This window comes from Haliaeetus leucocephalus, unplaced genomic scaffold, assembly GCF_000737465.1.
Source record: "Haliaeetus leucocephalus isolate CR32 unplaced genomic scaffold, Haliaeetus_leucocephalus-4.0 Scaffold0, whole genome shotgun sequence".
NCBI classification, from domain to species: Eukaryota; Metazoa; Chordata; class Aves; order Accipitriformes; family Accipitridae; genus Haliaeetus; species Haliaeetus leucocephalus.
The window spans coordinates 29,061,928-29,079,783 of record NW_010972436.1 but is presented as its reverse complement, the minus strand read 5'-3'; the positions used below and the strand labels follow the sequence as shown (position 1 = coordinate 29,079,783).

Here is a 17,856-nt window from a genome sequence, read left to right as displayed (position 1 = left end):
GCCTGCATGCTGGTGGTGAGAGGGACAGCAGGTCTGTCTGCTCAGCAATGTGTCCCATGGGAAAGCCACTGTTTCCACTGCCTAGTCTTCATCCATCCTTAGACAAAGTTTTGACTGTAAATACCTGGAAAACTTCCATGCTGTCGGTTTAGGGGTCTCTGACATTAAGTTAGAGGTTGCTGACTTGTGGGGTTTGAGCAGACCTGCCCATACTTCATCTGCCTTGCACTGTGCAGAGCATGTTGTTGCTGATGGGCCATGCACGTTGTGTACAGGGCATGGATTCAGCGCGTGCCTCAAGTTTTCTCTCCTGCTGATGTGATGTGGCTTTTCAGTACTTCTAGCCAAAGCAGAAGTGCTTGACAGCTGCTGAGTCAACATTCCTCTCCCCCGTATGGGTAGGCACTGTTCACAAGGCTACAGAAAGATCTTTTGAGACCAAATCTACAGGGACTGAGTTAATGTGTTGCAGTAACTGTTCTTAGGAGGGAGCTGAGCTATTCCCCTTTGGGACTGCAGTATTTTCTTCTTTGAGGTAGGTAGGATCCATCCCACTTTATGCATGTTGAAACTGTTGCTCCAAGGGAGTCTCAAGTCTGGATTTTTGTACATATAGTGCCTACCCTCCTTGCTCCCTGACATACAGGTGCCATGGCATTGCAGAACTGCTAGGTAGCTTGCCTCTGACTCATCTTTGACCTCTAGCTTTGGAGAAATGAATGGTCAGGTTAAGGTTAGACTCTGTTTTTTCCCTGGGATAGGTTCAGGCACTCACCCTTGTTGATCTCAAACCCAGAGCTGCTCCCCCCAAGCTTCAAGAGGGAAACTGAATCATGGTAGTGGTGGCTTCGTCTCCACTCTCGGTGCATCTGGTCACAATACACTGTCAACTTTGCTGAGGTTTTGTGGATTGGGTATATTCTTTTAAAATCCAGGTAATTCTTTACTGGGTTGCAAGTGGGACTTGGGATAGGGGCCAGATCACACTTCACTTTTTTTTTTCTCCTCTTTTTTAAACAAACGTCATTGTTTTAAGAGAAATGGTCTTTTGGCCATCAGGTGCCCATGGCAGAAATTAGCGTAATACCGTAAAACCATCTTCTGTCCTTCACTCCTGGAGGGCTGGTTTTGAAAGTGAGCAAGTTGAAAAGTCCTGTATAAGGGCTGGCTATCTCTTGCTTCAAAAACAGGGATTTGGCGTCTAGTCTTGGGAGAGAATTTGCTGAAGTCACTTGCTGGATCCTGGAAAGGTTGTGCTTATTTAACGTCTGGTGCTTCTTTCTGTGCCCGTGATGCCTGTTCCTACTGACAGGTTTTGTAAAAGGATTTTGAAGATCTTTTCAATAACTTGTTTCTCATGCAGGCTTTGGACACAACCCAGTTGAGGCCAAGTTTTTTGGCTGGTCCCCAGGTGAAAGCACTATAGCATGAGCTGTGCTGTGTGCTCTGGTACTGTGTTTGTCTCATCACCTGGTACCTCCAGGTGTTTGCCAGTGTCTAAAGGAGGATACTTGTTCCTGGGACTGCCTTGTTGGGTGCTGGAAGTGTGTTGTGGTACTGGGAGTGCAGGTGCTAGCAGCAACCTCATTTTCTGGCGAGATTAAATCAGCTGGAAGTGGCATCAGTATCAGAGATGCTCACGTTGTCTTGTGGTTTGGAGTTCCCCAGTTGTCCATATCTCTTTGTGCTTAAGGTTTAGCTCCATGAGCAGCAGACTGTCTCCTTCCCGCTGATGCTGGTAACACTACAGCTTCTGCTACAGCACACAGCACCTCTGTCAAGCGATGAAGAAGTTTTCCTGGTATTAGTTTGCAAACTCTTTTGGGTCAGTCTCTTCTGTTTTGACTGCTGATAAATCTTGACGTTTCTGATCAGGTTTTCTTTCATGTAGCATATCTAACTGCTGTATTGTTGTATTGATTGTCTTAGGAATGGGTATGGCCAACTGTGTCTGAGCAATTTGAAATCAGTTTAATTGCAACTAATTGCTAAATTATTTTAATTGCTAAATACTTGTGCTCTCTGTTTTCCACCCACTCATGGTTTATTTGCTCTCAGCAGAAGTTCACCACTGCAGTTCAGCCTTGAGAAAGGATGCCGCTATCCCTGACCCATGACCTCTCACCATCATATCAATATTTCAGAGTTACTTCTTGTTGAGAAAAGGAAATTGTTCCAGGTTGGAGAAGGCTTTAAATTCTAATGGCTCTAACAATGTGATTTTTGTCTTTGCAATTAGATCATGAAGACACTAGAGCTCCTGCCTATACCTACCAAGAACATGCTGGAGGAGAGCAAGGTGCTTCCCATTATTCAGCGCTGGGCTCAGACCAAGACTGCTGTCCCGCAGCTCAGTGAAGGGGACGGCTACTCCAGCGAGAACACCTCGCGGGCTCACACGCCACTCAACACGCCAGATCTTTCCACCAAGCAGAGCATGGAAGGTGATACAGACACCCCCAAGAAGCTGGTATTTCGAAGGCTGAAAATCATAAGTGAAAACAGCATGGACAGTGCCATCTCAGATACAACCAGTGAGCTGGAAGGGAAGGAGGGCAAAGAGGACCTGGACCAGCTGGAGGGTGCCTCGATGGAGGTGTCAGAGGAGCAGCAGCAGCAGGAGATGAAAGCCACCGTCGACACGCCAGTGGAGAGCAGCAAACCCCAAGCTGCGGAGCTGGAGGCTGAGCCTGAGGCAGAGGTCAAAGAGAGCAATGGTGCAAAGTTGGAAGAGCCCATTACAATGGAAACGCCATCTCAAGATGAAGAGGAAGGCGTATCCGATGTTGAGAGCGAGAGAAGCCAAGAGCAAACGGACAAAATTGTGGATGTGAGCGATTTGGCTACCAGGCTGCTCGACAGCTGGAAGGAGCTCAAGGTAAGAGGCACTTACCTGCAGCTACAGCACCTCTGCTCTTGCTAAGGAAAATGCAGAGTTGTTTGTGGTTCAGTGCAAACAGGGCTAAATTGTTGTCATGTTGGTAAATGTTTGACAGCTAAGATTGCCTTTTCTACGCAAAAGGGCTTCTCTGTGTGCTTTCTATATATATCCTTTCATTGCAAACTGCCCTGTACATGACTTACAGTAGATTTCCAGGCGTCGGTGTGTTGCACACTGGAAACGGCAGATAATTCCGTTTGGGCACCACAAAGACACCTTAGTCATCCAGTTATTTTTTAGGCTGTTCAGGGGGAGGGCAGCTGTAAGGGGATTGAGATTCCCTTCTCAACCAATCAGAAAAAGAGGCCAGCAACAGTGCCACGAGCATTTGTGGTTGAAGTGGCCCAGTACCCGTCAATGTTGAAACAATTGACAGACCGTCTACTCTTAAATTCAGTTATTGCAAGATCATCAGTGTTTCCTGTCCTGTTAACATCTGCTTTTCAGCTGCAGTGCATAGAGCCTCCAGAAACCGGTCTGTTGGCCATATTGCGTTCTTCTTGTTTGTAGTTTTAGTGCTGGGTTAATCTCTGGGCGTTTGTGGTTGGTGTTTAGATCAGGTAAATACTCAAATTTGTGGGTCCTATTTGAGCCTTTAAAGACCCCTAGAGTATGCGGCTGCTCACTGTTTCACTCCTATCAAGGTCTTCCTCGAGCAGATAACCTCTTTAAGAGAAGGGCTTGGTGGCTGCAGGCTGCCTTCTCTCCCCCAGAATCAGGCCCCTGCCCCTGTGCAGTGTTAGGGGGCCAATTTGGCTGCTCGATCTTCAGCCGAAGCTTTTTTTTTTTGATGGGACACAGGATGACATTCCAGTAACTCGCCTCTCAATGCTTCAGGCATTTCCTGGGCTTTCTTTATGTGTTTGGAAACTCCTTGCCCATCTGCTGCTTCTGTAGGATTATATTATTTATATTATATTTGAGAGCAAGAGGGGTGGGAGCCACTTTAATAAGTGTAAAAGCAGCATTTGCTGAGGATCCAGCAAAGGAATTGAAGGTGCTGCCATTCTCCTGGCCTGGTGTGGGCTTGGTGGAAAAGGTTGTGGAGGGTCTTCTGCCCTTCTCTTAATCAAGCATCCACCCAGTTTTAATTATTGGAAGTAGTCTTTAAGCAAATTTATGTTTTATGATGCATCATGTAGCTAAAGAGTTTATTTACCCATTGAATTTGATAATGAGTAATAATTTAGAAGAGGCTAATAAAAATAATGGGAGTTACGCATACTGCAGCACCACGCGCAGGTGGAGGAGACCACAGCAAGCTTTGAGTCCGTGAACCTTTGCTTGTACCATTCAGCGACCGTAGCTACAAACATTAGTATTTATAAAACGTATCTAGAGATTTACATAAGACTTAAGAGAAATCTTACCTTAATCTCTGAATTTTTCAGAAAAATCAGATACTCTTGAATATTTGCAGAATTTGAGCATAATCATTTGTGCCATAAATCTTAGTGGGAGAAGAGGTGAGACTTTACTGTACAAACAACTAAAGTGCTTTTCTATAGAGAAGTTAGGTTGTGTTTGGTTTTGTTCCCCCCCCCCTTTACCAAGTGGATCTGATCATTTGCTAGATTTTAATTTGCAGACTCTTAAAATCTGTGTGTGCCTCATGATTTTCTATATTGAAGTGACACTGTCATGTTGAATTTATGGTTAAATTGAAACAAAGTCCTTTTCCATCTATTGCTAATACCAAGGATTGCTTAATCTGAAAGCTAAGTCAAGTCTTAGTCCTACACCGCTTTGGAGATAGACTTGCTTTGGACTACCCATATCCAGTCTTCTGTTTGCAGCCAGACGTGTTCGCTTCCAGGATCATGTGCTGCAGTGTTTAAACTTGAAAGAGCAGAGAAAAAATGTTGACAAACAGTAATGAAAAGTGTGAAAGTTTTACAAAACCCGTGACTCCTCCAAAATGTTGGTTTGAGACCAAATTTGATCTGACAGTGTCATTTTATCACCAAGGCTTGTGTTTTCTTTTGAGCTTGGAGAAGCTCAGCCTTGGGTATCTAGAGACCTTTGCTGAAGCCCGTGGTCAGGCTGTGGAGTCACGACCCGTCACAGTTGCCATTTAAGATGTGGATTCACATCCTCTCTGTGTACTTACTAATTAAACTCAGGTCGTTGCAAGGATGCTAATAGCCTGATGCAGTGCGTGTGTCTGGCTGGAGGAATAGGGTTGTGTCTCATAAGCCCTAGCTTTGTAGTAATCCCAGAAAATCCAACCTAAAAAAGCAGAATCATGCCATGGGTCTGTGAAAACTCATTTCTCTCCTGTAAACCATTTGTGGGGAAACTGTGACCTGGGGGTTCATTCTGTCCTGGACTTTATCATGGCACTAAGAGTTAACTGCTTCTGTCCAACTCTCACCTGTTAAGATGCCAGGTGCCACCATAGCCCAGCCCGGAGGTGGCTGGTGTCTAAAAGGAAAGACTAAGCTGGCAGGGCAATGGTTTAGATGGAAGGGGATGGTTAGTCACCTTGGAAAACCCAGTCACCCCAGAGGCAGGAGAGCCAAGTGCCTTCTCCAGCACATCCAAGCTTTTTAAAAGCTGGTTTTGTTTTAAGTGGTGGAACATCTGCAATAACTGGCCTTGGATGGGGGGGTGGGAGGGTCTGAAACCTCGTAACTTAAGCTATGTCCTCTCCAGTCTTGCTGATGACCCCCTTGTAATTTCAACCATTTCCATCTAGCTTCTCAGGGCAGCAAGGAGCTGACCATGTGTCTCCTTTTCTCAACTCCATTTTCAACTCCGTGCTGAAGAAGGGAGAGGACATAGCGTGCATACGGTGAAGAAACGGGAAGATGGTTGGGAAGCTGGATGATGCATGAGCAATATAATAGGTGAAAAGAGGACAGAGGTGGTTAACTCATTGATGCCGACGTTATTTTGGTGCGTCCATTGCCGGCAATGGACGTCGCTCCGGGAAAATCCCAACTCCTGGCATGAAAGGATTAAGTGAGCTATCTTTTTCTATACCTCTATACACAGGACTTGTAAGTCCTCAGCTTACAGGGCTCACACACTGCCAACTCCTTAACCCACAAGGAGCGTTGGCCACTGCTACATACCCATTGCAACACACACTCACACTCCCCAGCGGGGTAAGTTTTCAGCCTGGGCTTGTGCACGCCATTCCTGCTCTCTGAGGAAGCGGTGCATATCTTCTCCCATGCTGAAAACTTACTCTATGTGGCAAAGGCTGGTTGGTGGACACCCAGCAGGGCACAGGTGGTGGTTCAATGTGGTTCTTCCAGGCGCCTTAGCCCGCTCCAGCCGGAGGATTGCGCTCAGGTAAGGTTCTGTGGACTGATTCATACAGCCAAACCCATGATGGAGGCAACAGGCGACGTGATGGCCAACAGACCCGGTGCTCTACCCTCTTGGCATCACAGGAACAAGTGGTAGGGTCAGCACCACCAAGCATGTCAAGCTTTTCTCAGCATCCTTTTGATGGCTTACATTTCAGTAGCTAAGGCTGAGGGACAGGAAAGTGTGTTTGGCTTCAAGTGTAGCATGTGCTTCAGTAGTGTTGGTGTTTCAGGGTGGTCTGGCCATTGGGGTTTCCTCACCGTTTATGCCAAAGCAGGGTCTTGAGGTCCTGCAGCTCCACTACCCAAGTTGTAAGCTTCTTGCGATGACCCGTTACACATCTAAAATTTGTCCTTTAGCGAACCTGCCTGCTCTGCCAACTGACTAATGCCGCATGGGCACAGCTGGCATGGCAGCGCTGGCTGCTGCAGAATGTCCCACTGTGCTAGCATGGTTTGGGTGCCACTCTGCTGCAGGTGGGACTGAGCTTTTGGCATCTTCCTCCACCCCTGGGTGGGCAGAGGGTGCCCTCACCTTCTGGGGAGGGGACAGGTAGGAGTTGTAGCTGTGAGGATTCCCAGACCTTGCCCTTGTGAGTTGGAGAAGATCGTTTTGTAAGAAAAAACCTTCTGAAAGAGCCAAGTGTCTTCGGTTTAAAAGGTTTTAGTTGGACACTGCTAGCCTCACAAGTATTTAGTAGTGGCTTGGAATTCAAGGCTGAGGTGTTACCCCAACTTTAGCCAAGATGGACTTTCTCTTTTGCAATGAAAACACCCGTTCTGTGAGCTTAATTATCAGCATGAACAGGGATAGCAGAGCTTGGGTGACCCAGGCAAATTGAGCTTTCATCTTCCTCTGAGACGGTCTTTCCAAATCACGTCTGATGTGTCTTAGTAGGACAGCCCTGTGAAGCTGCTCCTGCCTGTCCTGTTCCCAGACAAGCTGTCCTGGAGCGACTGGCTCTTGTTCCGGCACGCACATCGCGTGCTTTAATTAGGAGGCTTATAATTTGTTATAATTTACAGCAAGAAATAGTTTGCGAAAACAATAGGCACTGGTGAGCGGCCAGGCTCTTGTTTGTGATGGGTTTTTTTGGCCTTCAGGCAGGGATGTCATGGCACTAGTCCTTTCTCTTGCTCTCCTTCATCCCTTGGCATTGTGCTGGAGCTTCATGCTTGTGCAGAGGGGATGGGGAGCTGCAGAGGGAAGAGAGGAAAGGAGCATTGCCAGAGGGAGGAAAGCAAGGAAGAGGAGATCAGCCCTGGCTGGTGGAGCACTGAGTATCCAGCCTGGTAGGGGACAGATTCTGCTGCGTGGTGTTTCTTCAACAAATTGACAACATGAGTTCAGAGTACTCCAGAGCAGAGTTAGGTGGGACAACACGGTCTGCAGGTCATCTTGGCTTTGAGCATGTAAGCCCTGGCAAATGTGGCGAGCTCTGGCAGGCTGCAGCTGGCTTTCCAGCTCTATGTCCAGGGGAGGGATTCATCCCCTCGGCCCCAGGAGAAATGTGCCTGGTCTCTGGTTAGGTGGCAGAGGTTTTGAACACAGGTGCATGGCTGGGTTGGCATAGGTTGGCGTAGAAGAGCGGTCACCCCTTTGCTAGCTGTGCTTACCTTGGCACGAACACAAGACAAGCCTCTACCTGCTTGCGCTTTTGTTTCCCTACGCCCATCATTGGTGCCCATTGGTTTTCTCCAGTTTAGTCCCATTAAATCAGAAATAATTGGCAGCTAATGGGCATATATCTGGAGAAGGTTTCCTTAGGCACAGTCTTCCCTTCCTACCACTGCATCCTTTGAGTCTTGAGGTTGTTCTGCAGCTCTCTTTGCCTCTCCCAAGGCAAGGATGGTTTTGTGTCTGCAGCTGGACAGCCTGAATCCTGTTTTGTTTTGTGGTTTTTTCCTTTTCTTTTTTTTGTAACAGACTTGTATCACTTTTCTTTCTGTATTTCATTTTCTGTGCAATTCATTAAAAATTGTTCTGGAAGGTAGAGAGCCATTTGGACTCTGTTAGCGGTGGTTGCATTGATTTAGCAGTTATGCATGCTCAAAGCCAGCAGCTTCCGTTTCCAAAAATAAAATAGGCTTTTCTTCGGAGTTCCCCCTGGCTTGCGTCTGGTTTGACCACCATCTGGTTTTCATGGAGCAATTTTGACATATTCCTTCGTTTGTTGCTAGTTCAAAGACTCTTGCTGCCTCCATCTTCACTAGCCTGATGCTGGAGGCTTTGCAGCCTGTTGGGTAGATCTGTAGCTGCTCTCCAGCAAGATATAGCTTGCTCCCTGGTTCTTAATTATCTTGTATTTTGAGCCTCCTTGACCTTCATTACGGCAATCCAATTTGATGGGACAGATCCTGCCATGGGTTCACCCATTTTCCCCCTCCAGTGCCTCCTGTCGCTGTGGTCACAGCCATGTCTTTCAGAGGAAGATACTTTCTCCTACCTAAGGAGGGCAGATGCTTTCTTGCCCCTCACACGTTCAACCATCTTTGACCTCAAAGCTTAGACTCAGTTACCTCTGTTGAGTTGAAATCGCTGTATTTCTTAGCTTCAGCAGCTGCGCTTTCAATGTCATGGTGAACCTAAAGCAACGCATGGCAGGAACAGGTAGTGCCATGTTTGCAAAGTCCACTTACTCAAGGTGGCCCCTGTCCTCCTTCTATTCCCATTGACCCTTTTTTCCAGTAGTTTCCCATTGTACGTCCTGCTCTTTAACGGGACAAATCTTTTTAGGAGCTGGGGAGGCTGGTCTAGCTTATCTCTTCCCTCCACTTGCCTGCTACATTGTCCTTGAGCTGTCCTGGCTGGTTCATCCATCATCTCATGGCTTGGTGGCTTCTCATCACACCTTCTCGTCTGCTGATGGGAACATCACTCAGCCCAGACGTGGGGTGATTTTTTTTGAATGTGCTGCTCTGCGGTGTGTCTGAGAATGAACTTGGGGCGGGGAGGGCTGACGTGGGAGAGAGAAAGTAAATAGAGAAAACCTGTTGCTGGTGGGTGCTTTTTGTTCTGCAGAAGCTGTGCTCATGGTCAGCTCCTTCCCACAAGAGGCAGTAAGAGGCAAAATCGTCCCTGCCGCTGGACGGCAAGTAAATAGCATTATATAGGCTTTATTATCCCAGCTGGCTCCTTCTGCATCCCTCCCCACCCCAAACAGTAAGCTGCTGCCTTGTTTCTTTGCATTTAGTTAAAAGCAAAATAGATATGTAAAAGAACAAAAATCTTGGCCAAAATAACTTTTTTTTTTTTTTTAACCTTCAGCAGCACTTTTGAAGTGGTTTTGTCTTGTGAACAGACCACAACAGGGTTTCTTATACTTTCATTTATTGCACCAAAGGAAAATATATTTTCTTAGCCCATGGGGCACAGGGTATTTCTCCTAACACAGTAAAAGTGGGATTCTCAAACCTGGGCTCTCTTGTTAAATCCAGTGCTGGAGGTGGGGACATTGCTAATGAGTGATGCAATCTGGTGCAACCAGGCAGCCCAGCAGAGATGGTGGTTGATTAATTTCCAACCAGCTTTAAAAAAATCAAGTGGGATTTTATTTAGAAAGTGAACACTATACAAGGTTGAGAGTCAAGTCGAGGTAAAGCTTCGTACATCTGAGCATAGGGAAGCTTTAAATACCCAACTAGAAGCAGCCTCCACTCCCTCAATAACAGTTTAACACATCTTTTTCTCCCCTCTGCCTCATCCATGCCCTAAATTAAAGGATATTTTAGTGCTGTAGGAAAGGTTCCTGGTGTTTTTGCCCCCAAGGCATCAAGGTATGATCAGTGCATGTGGCATCGTATCAAGTATGAAGAATTAACACCATTCGGAGGCTCTGATGGTCGTGCACTTGGGGAGGTGGCTTCACCGAGGTTTTGGCTTTGCTCCATCTCCTGTCATAGGAAGTCACAAATCCTGCCCTGGGAAAGCCAGGATCTCAGCACACTGCACCAGAAGAGCTTATTTGTACAGCGCTGAGTATATCTTTTATGAATTAATGGTCTTTTTTTGGGATGCAGCTGCCACCTCTATCAGGGATGTCCCACATTTTCCCTCTCTGATTTTTCATAGTTGGTTTCTTTGGTCTTGTTTCCTTTTGCCTGACCATACTGGTCATATTCAGCCAGAAAATAGCTGGTTCATCACATTCTGCTTCATATAACTGGGTGTTCTTGTGAACTACTATATTACTTCAGGAAGGGAACAGCACAAGGGCTGTATACAAACTGGAATTAAAAAAAGCAAGCTTTTTCTTCCAAGCTACCAGCACTTGGACAGTCAGTAGTGCTGTAAAACCTCTCTATACATTCTACGCACTGTAGGATTATTAGCATCTCTAATAAGATTACATGTCATTTACACTTTGAGTGTCAGAATATTGCAACTAAAAATACAATTGAAAACACAGTGGTGCTAATAAAACTTGTTTTGTAATCTGTAGTGATATGTGGTTGCTTAACATGACATTGAAATAATTGTTGCTGCATAATCCAGTGGCATTTAACAAGGATGTCGCGTGAAGCTGTGGCCATCCCAGTCCCAGCACTTGCAAGACCAGGACCATAGGTCCAGGAATCTTCATTCTCAAGTCCTGTCCTGTTTTATTAAGTTAATGGGACAGTGTCGATGAGTTATTCCTGCTCACGTGGCTTTTGGGGTTCAGCAACATGTAGTGTGCCATCTATATATACGTGAGAAATGATTCCTGGCTCAACTAACTCGAAGTTGCAAAGGATTACCTATCGCCTTAGCAAAATGCATTAGCAAAATGCCCTCTTTGGCGCTTGCTTTCTTTGAGGCTCCTCTTCTCCCCTTTCTTCCTGTGGTGCTGTCTCTGCCTGGAGTTGCAGATGGGACGGAGCAAGAGGCATAACCCCAGGGCTGCCGGCGGGTCAGAAAAGCAATAAATAATCAAAAGTGCTATGACATGTCTTGTAATTCCCTGTTGCAAAGCAGCACCTTTTCTTCAGCTCAATCTCTGACATTGCTGTGGCTGCAACCCCCCCCATCATCCTGGGCTAAAGGCTTGGTTTCTTCCAGGAGGCCGGCGCGGGTGACTGAGTCGGTGGCATTTGGGGACCGACCCAGCGTGGGCAGAAATCTCGGGGGACAGTGGTGTGGGCAAGGGGCTGTGCGGGTGCAGCTGAGAGGTTGTAACTGCAAATAATAATGACGGAAAGTAGACACACGGGGGGTTTAATGCAATACACTTAAAGCTCAGACAGGATAATTAAAGGAGGTGGTCAGAGGGTGCCCTAAAGACCCTTGGAAGGCACACAAAACCTAGTTAAAAAACACCTGTGTAACATAAGCCCCACAGGTCAGCAGAAATCTCCTCTCCCCAGTTTATTCTGCCAGCAGGCTTGGAGCTAAGCTGGGTGCTGCTCAGGCTTCTGAATCATGACCTGCCTTGAAACACAGACAGAAGAAACATGGGTTTGTTTGAAATGCGTGACTTAGTACCAGGAATTGTGCTAGCATTCAGATATTAGAAGGTCAAAAATGCTACAAGCAATGACTAACAGCCTGAGTGTGTTTAATGGAGAATTCCCTCGGTGCTGCGAGTGGGATGGGGCATGAAGGGGACCAAAACCAGGCTGGAACTTGGTGGCACGGCAAGGGCTGGGCTTGGGGGTCTTGAAGATCCAGAAGGTGCATTGGATGTGCATTGTAACCTGCTTTGCTTTGAGCCCTTGGTCCCCTATGGCATTAAGAGCATGTAGGCGGTGGCTGTGGGCTCAACAAGTCTTCCTCCCTGCCCTGGTCCCTGTGGATCTGCTGCCTCATGGTCAGGGGGGGTTCCCCAGCTTGGCATGACTTGGGTTGAGCCGCATGGGCATGGGCAGCACACCTGGGCTGCAGAAAGAAAAGGGTTTACAGGGAAAGGGGAGCGCTAGCGATGCTTCTGTGTCCTGCCCCTATGCTCTGGACTGTCCTGATCTGGTTTTCCTGCTCCTGCCTCTTTTGATCCATAGCAAATGTGTAAATTAATTTGAAAAATTTAAAAAGGGCGTGTTTACAGACTCCTAGTGCCTCTTAGCATTGGAAGAGGTCACAGCACACATGATAGCGTATTTGCAGATGCTTCAAACTGTGCATGTTTGCTGTGTTGTGTTCAAGCTCCACAGAGAAGCAAAAATATTTAAAAAAACCCCGAATCTGGGCCCAAATCACTTTTTTTTAACCTTCAGTAGTGCTTTTGAAGTGGTTGTGTCTTGTGAACAGATCACAACAGGGTTTCTTATACTTTCATTTATTTGACCAAAGGAAAATATATTTTCTTAGGCTGAAACACAGGACTCAGAATATATTTTTCTTATATATATGTAATGTAAATATATTTTTCTTAGCCAAAATGTGGATATAAAAAGCCATTGGGTGCAGGGAGGCTGCTTAATGCATGGGAAAGGTGAGTTTCTTTGGTAGTTGCAGGTTATCTGGGACATGATGCTTCTTCAAAGGGCTAGTGCCTGGTGCTCAGCTGGGTGATATGGCTTGATATAAAAAAGAATCATAGAATCAAAGCATGGTTTGGGTTGGAAGGGACCTTTAAAGGTCATTTAGTCTGAACCCCCTGCCATGAGCAGGGGCATCTTCCACTAGATCAGGCTCAGAGCCCTGTCCAACCTGGCCTTGAATGTTTCCAGGGATGGGGCATCTACCACCCCTCTGGGCAACTGGTTCCAGTGTTTTATCACCCTCATTATCAAAAATTTCTTCCTTGGATCTAGTCTGAATCTACCCTCTTTTAGTTTAAAACCATTACCCCTTGTCCTATCACAACAGGCCCTGCTAAAAATTCTGTCCCCATCTTTCTTATAAGCCCCCTTTAAGTACTGAAGGGCTGCAGTAAGGTCTCCCCGGAGCCTTCTCTTCTCCAGGCTGAACAACCCCAACTCTCTTGGCCTTTCCTCACAGGAGAGGTGCTCCAGCCCTCTGATCATCTTTGTGTCCCCCCTCTGGACCCGCTCCAACAGGTCCATGTCTCTCCTGTGCTGAGGACCCCAGAGCAGGATAAGCAGCGGGGTGCGGAGTTGTCTGCCGTAGGAGAAGGGGTGGTGGTCCTTGGTAGCTGATCTCAGCAGCCTTTGATAGGTGCTTGGTCAAAGGGGTTTACTCAGACCTGGGAGATGGCCTCCTGCTCATTTCCCTCGGGGTGCTCCAACGTCAAGCATTGGATCTGGGGAACATCATGGGAAACATGGTGGACCCTGTGTCTATTTTCTCCAATGTGGTGAAACTGTGGCTGTCGTGGAATCATAGAATATCTCAAGTTGGAAGGGACCCATAAGGATCATCGAGTCCAACTCCCTGCTCTGCGCAGGACTACCTGAAACTGCCTTGAAGACCAGGACAGGTACAATGAGAGGTCTTCAGGTGCTGGTGGTAGACAGGCACATCACTGCGGTGTCGTTAGAGGACAGGTCAGGTGCCTGTGTTCAGCTGTGTTTGCCAGGGCAGGGATCAGTGGCCTTAGACACCCCGACAAACCGAGACTCAACTGGGATCTGTGCTGGCTGTGCTCACTGTGGGAACACCAGGGCTGACAAAATAAGAGGTAGAAAAGCACAATTTTGCACCTGGAAGGTAGCTTGTTTAATTGCAAAAATCGTTTGCTTGCTATTCTGGCAGAGCTGCAAGTTCAGGTACTTGTAGCGTGTGGATGGGAGGGCCAGCTTACATCCTGCAGCACTGCTTGTAGCACTTGGCCCAAAAAGCCACCCAAACTCATCAAACGTGAAATGCTGATCAGAGGCAATATATAGAAAGCACTGCAATAATTTGCCTAAAACCAGAACTTTGCTTAGAGAGACCCTTTTTTTTCGGTTTCTTCTAAAATTGTGATTGAATTGCTAAATTATTAGTGCTATGTTATAATTCTTGCAGCCCCATAGTTATTGGGGTTGTTCTTGTGAGCGGCTGAAACTCTGACCCTGCTTCTGGCTTGCTTTGCAGGAGGTGTACCGGATCCCGAAGAAGAGTCAAGCAGAAAAGGAGAACAGTGGTATGTACTCACGTTTTCCCATGTATCGCTCTGCTCCTATGAAACCACTTAATTTTCCCAGTCTGGGTTGTCAAGAGATGCTCTGCCTTCATAGCTTGGCATTCCTACTCCTTGAAAACAGCTCCTGTAAATACGGAAGATAATCTAAGCAGTGGGTGATGGGAAATGTAGCCCTGAGGCTGATATGGGGCAACCTATAACTTGTTTGAATGAAGATGCTGTTGACTGACAGAAGCTACTGAAACTGCAAGAGAGGGGAGCTAGCAATACTCTGAATTATGAAAGTTCTCTCCCTTTTACCTGTTTTCCCCAACAGCTGACCGTGGGAGAGAGACAGCGGGCCACAGGGATCAGACTCCTACTCCGAAGAACCCCATCCTGAGTAGAGAGCGGGATCCCGAGAGGCAGAGCCAGAGTAAAGAGAAGAAGAGACGGAGAGACTCGTTGTCCCCTCCATCTTCAGCGTATGAGCGAGGAACGAAGAGGCCGGAGGACAGGCAAGTTGTCTAGTGGCAGTGGTGGCAGGGCTGAGGATCTGACCTCTGGGCTGGGAGTGTCGGATCTGCAGTAGTCCTGGGTAAAAACTCTGGGAAAAATGGTTCTGGTGATCTTTGAAAACACCCAGGGATGGGGAAGGAAATTTTTTTGTAGAGGAATCCCATGTGTGTGGTGAGATGCATTCCCTGGCTGGAGCTGGGTGGCTCCTAGGTGTTAGGTGGCCTCTCCTCTTGGATAACCTACACCTTCATCTTCAGATAACCTACACCTTTGTCTTGAGGCACTTTTTGGGAATTAGGTGGGTGACAAGGGAAGCTATATCCAGCTCTCGCACAGAAATGAGGGATATAGCCCTCCTAATGCAGAGACGTCTTCTGAGTCCTTCAAAACCCATTCCCTTCTTCTAATCCACCTCTCCCCAGTGCACGTGGGGATTATTCTAAACTTAAACGAGGAAGCCTGTACCTGTACAAGAGCTAGCAGTACCCAAGCCAAACAGGATTTCAAACACAAAACAACTTCCTTGACTGAGTCAATATCCCCCCAAACCATTGAGTGCAAGGAAAGTGGTCCAGGTAGGTATGACCCCACCAAGCTGATGCTGTGTCTCCTGTCTTCCCTGGGAGTGGCGGCATCGTGCTGCCTCGGCTGAGAAAGCACCTCTTAAGCTTTAAAAACCTTGTGGTGGTTTTACCTTGTGTTTCTTTTTTGTGGGTGCTCCATTGCCCGATGGAGTCCCACCTACCCTGCATATGTTTTGCAAGTAATGGATACAAGGGAGAGCGGGGACTTCAAATTTACTTACATCTTATAAAAAAAAGATTTTTAAATGCAGGATGTCTAGGGAAACAAGGCATGAAGTCTATAAGCTCCAGTGAAAGTACAAAATACTTTAAATTACAGTGCACACAGATGCTGAAAATAAAGTAGAAAACGAAAGCAACCCATTTGTGTTGCACTAGCGTGAGTTGTGCCCTTCCACGTGAAATACTTCTGCTAAGGTCTGGTGGGATGAGTGTTTGGAAGAGTAAGGATAAGGGCTAGATAACTGAAATGTAGACGTCTTTTGTCTTAATGAGTTGGCCGGTTCAAGGAACAAGCAGAAGCAAAAAATATTTTTAATTATTAGCTGTTCTTCAGGATTTTAAGTGAGAATTGGATCGCTGCAACAACCCTGGCAGCCACCGAAAGCTGCCTTTTCCTTTTCCTATAGATTCAGCGCTTTTAGAGCGCCCAAGCCTGCGCTGGCTCCCAGGGTTATTCCCCAGCACCCCGCGAGCGTGTGACCGGGCACAGCCAAACCTTCCCAGGGGCCGAAGGAGCGATAGAGGTGATGGTGGTGGCAGGGCTGGTCCAACACAGTGCGTGAATCAGCGGCTGCTTGCTACCAGATGCTCGTTTTCCTCCCTTGAAAGTTGCTTCTTAATTAAGAGAAGGAAAATATTCCACGTCTTGCATTTCAGGGAGACTTCAGCTCATGTTAAAGGCAGTAAGAATACTGAGGAATTTCCTTTAAAGAAGTCAGTTTTCTGTTGTCCCTCTTAAATAGGATCTAAAGCCACTTAGTAATTAGGGAACAATGGGTAGTGAGTCAGCCAGACGAGGAGAGTTTTGTCCTCGTATTGAGTTGTGCTGGGAAACTTTAAAACATCTGGATAAAAAATAAGACGTAAATCTATAATACTGTAATGTAAATCTATACTACTGTAATTAGCCATTTGGGGGATGGAAGCATCACTGAGGTCTGGGGCTAGACGTGGAGCTGAGTAACGGCGGTGTGTCAAGAGATACGAAGAAGGATGGAATAAATAGCGTATTTTTTGTGTTATTTTAAATAGAACAAGCTCTTTTGTGGGCAAGGAGTCGCCTGCTCTGGCTCTTCCCTCCTGCAGCCATGTCCTCATCAGTGAGTGGTGCTCGCCAGGAGAAGGACTGGGGTGCTGGCATCCTTCCCTGAGGATGCTCTTCCCGCTCTGGCTGTCCCCCTTGGTTATATGAAGGATTTAATAAGACAAAATAATAAAATAGGTGGAAAGAGGAGCAGAGCAAACAGAAGAGCATTGCTGGCTTGCTTGATGCTAAACCCTCGGTTTTCTTCTGCCCGTCCCTTCATGCCGGCTGCCTCTCGTGTAAACTCTCCAGGCAGTGCCAGGAAAGACTTTAATTATTGAAATCAAACTCTTCACGTCAATAAGGTTCACATTAACAGATCCTTGCAGCTACTCTGGGAACACGAGGGAACATCTTAAGTGTATCTGTTGGTAGCAATGTGCTTTTGATATGTAAATGGAACGCATGAACATAAAGCGAGTATATAGAGAATATACTGGATGCTTTGTAGAATCCATTATATTAGGGCTGCAAAGCATTTTTGCTTGTAATCCCTGTTTTACCACACTCATAACTTCTCAAAATATCCACCTTTGATCTGAAATTTTCCATGGTTGAGGTTTGATCAAAGTCCTTAGGCTTTTTTTTTTTTTTTCTTCTTTAACTCCTTGGAAAAATCCCTCCAGCTGCTCTGCATCTCGGGATGAAAATTCTTATTTGTAAAAAAGAATTTAAAAAATCCATCCACACTTTATTATTTTTTAAGCTGAATCTGTGGTCTAGTAAATAGCATAACTCTAAACAGAGACGTGCTGTTTGTAATTCCCTTGTTCTTTGTCATGTCTGCAAACACGCAGTGTCTAAGGCGGAGTCCTTAGTTGAGAAAGATGGGGTGCTTTCCCCATCGCTGAGCTGGCCTGGTCTTTGGGGGTGAAGATGCTGTGGTGAGAGCTGTGCTTTCTGTTTGGAGACCCTCTTCCAAAACCGTTCTTCAGTGGTCCTGCTTTGGGAAACCATGACAGAGGGTCTCCAGCATGGGTACTCAGCCTGTTTGGGGGCACCCTGCTTATTCTGCCCTCTCCTTGGGTTCCCTGTTGGTCCTGGAGATGTTGCTTCCCCTCTCCGGGTATCTTGGTGCTGCCTAGCAGGTCCTCCAGACTACCTCTGCTGCATCTTTGCATCTCCGTTAGCTTCAGCACCAACTGAAGTGTATAAATCCAGTGGCACCACTTAGCTCATCCTCTGCCCTGGCTCCTTGCTCATG

At 46.7% G+C, this 17,856-nt stretch overlaps 1 protein-coding gene across 1 annotated transcript in view; it reads left to right on the top strand.

Annotated features, from left to right (window-relative positions):
- SETD2 (SET domain containing 2) overlaps window positions 1-17,856 on the top strand; it is a 53,115-nt gene that overhangs the window by 22,022 nt on the left and 13,237 nt on the right. The window contains exons 11-13 of the mRNA XM_010563317.1: window positions 2,240-2,878; window positions 14,216-14,264; window positions 14,581-14,761. Coding sequence (XP_010561619.1) covers window positions 2,240-2,878; window positions 14,216-14,264; window positions 14,581-14,761 — 869 coding nt within the window. The remainder of the gene's footprint in view (window positions 1-2,239; window positions 2,879-14,215; window positions 14,265-14,580; window positions 14,762-17,856) is intronic.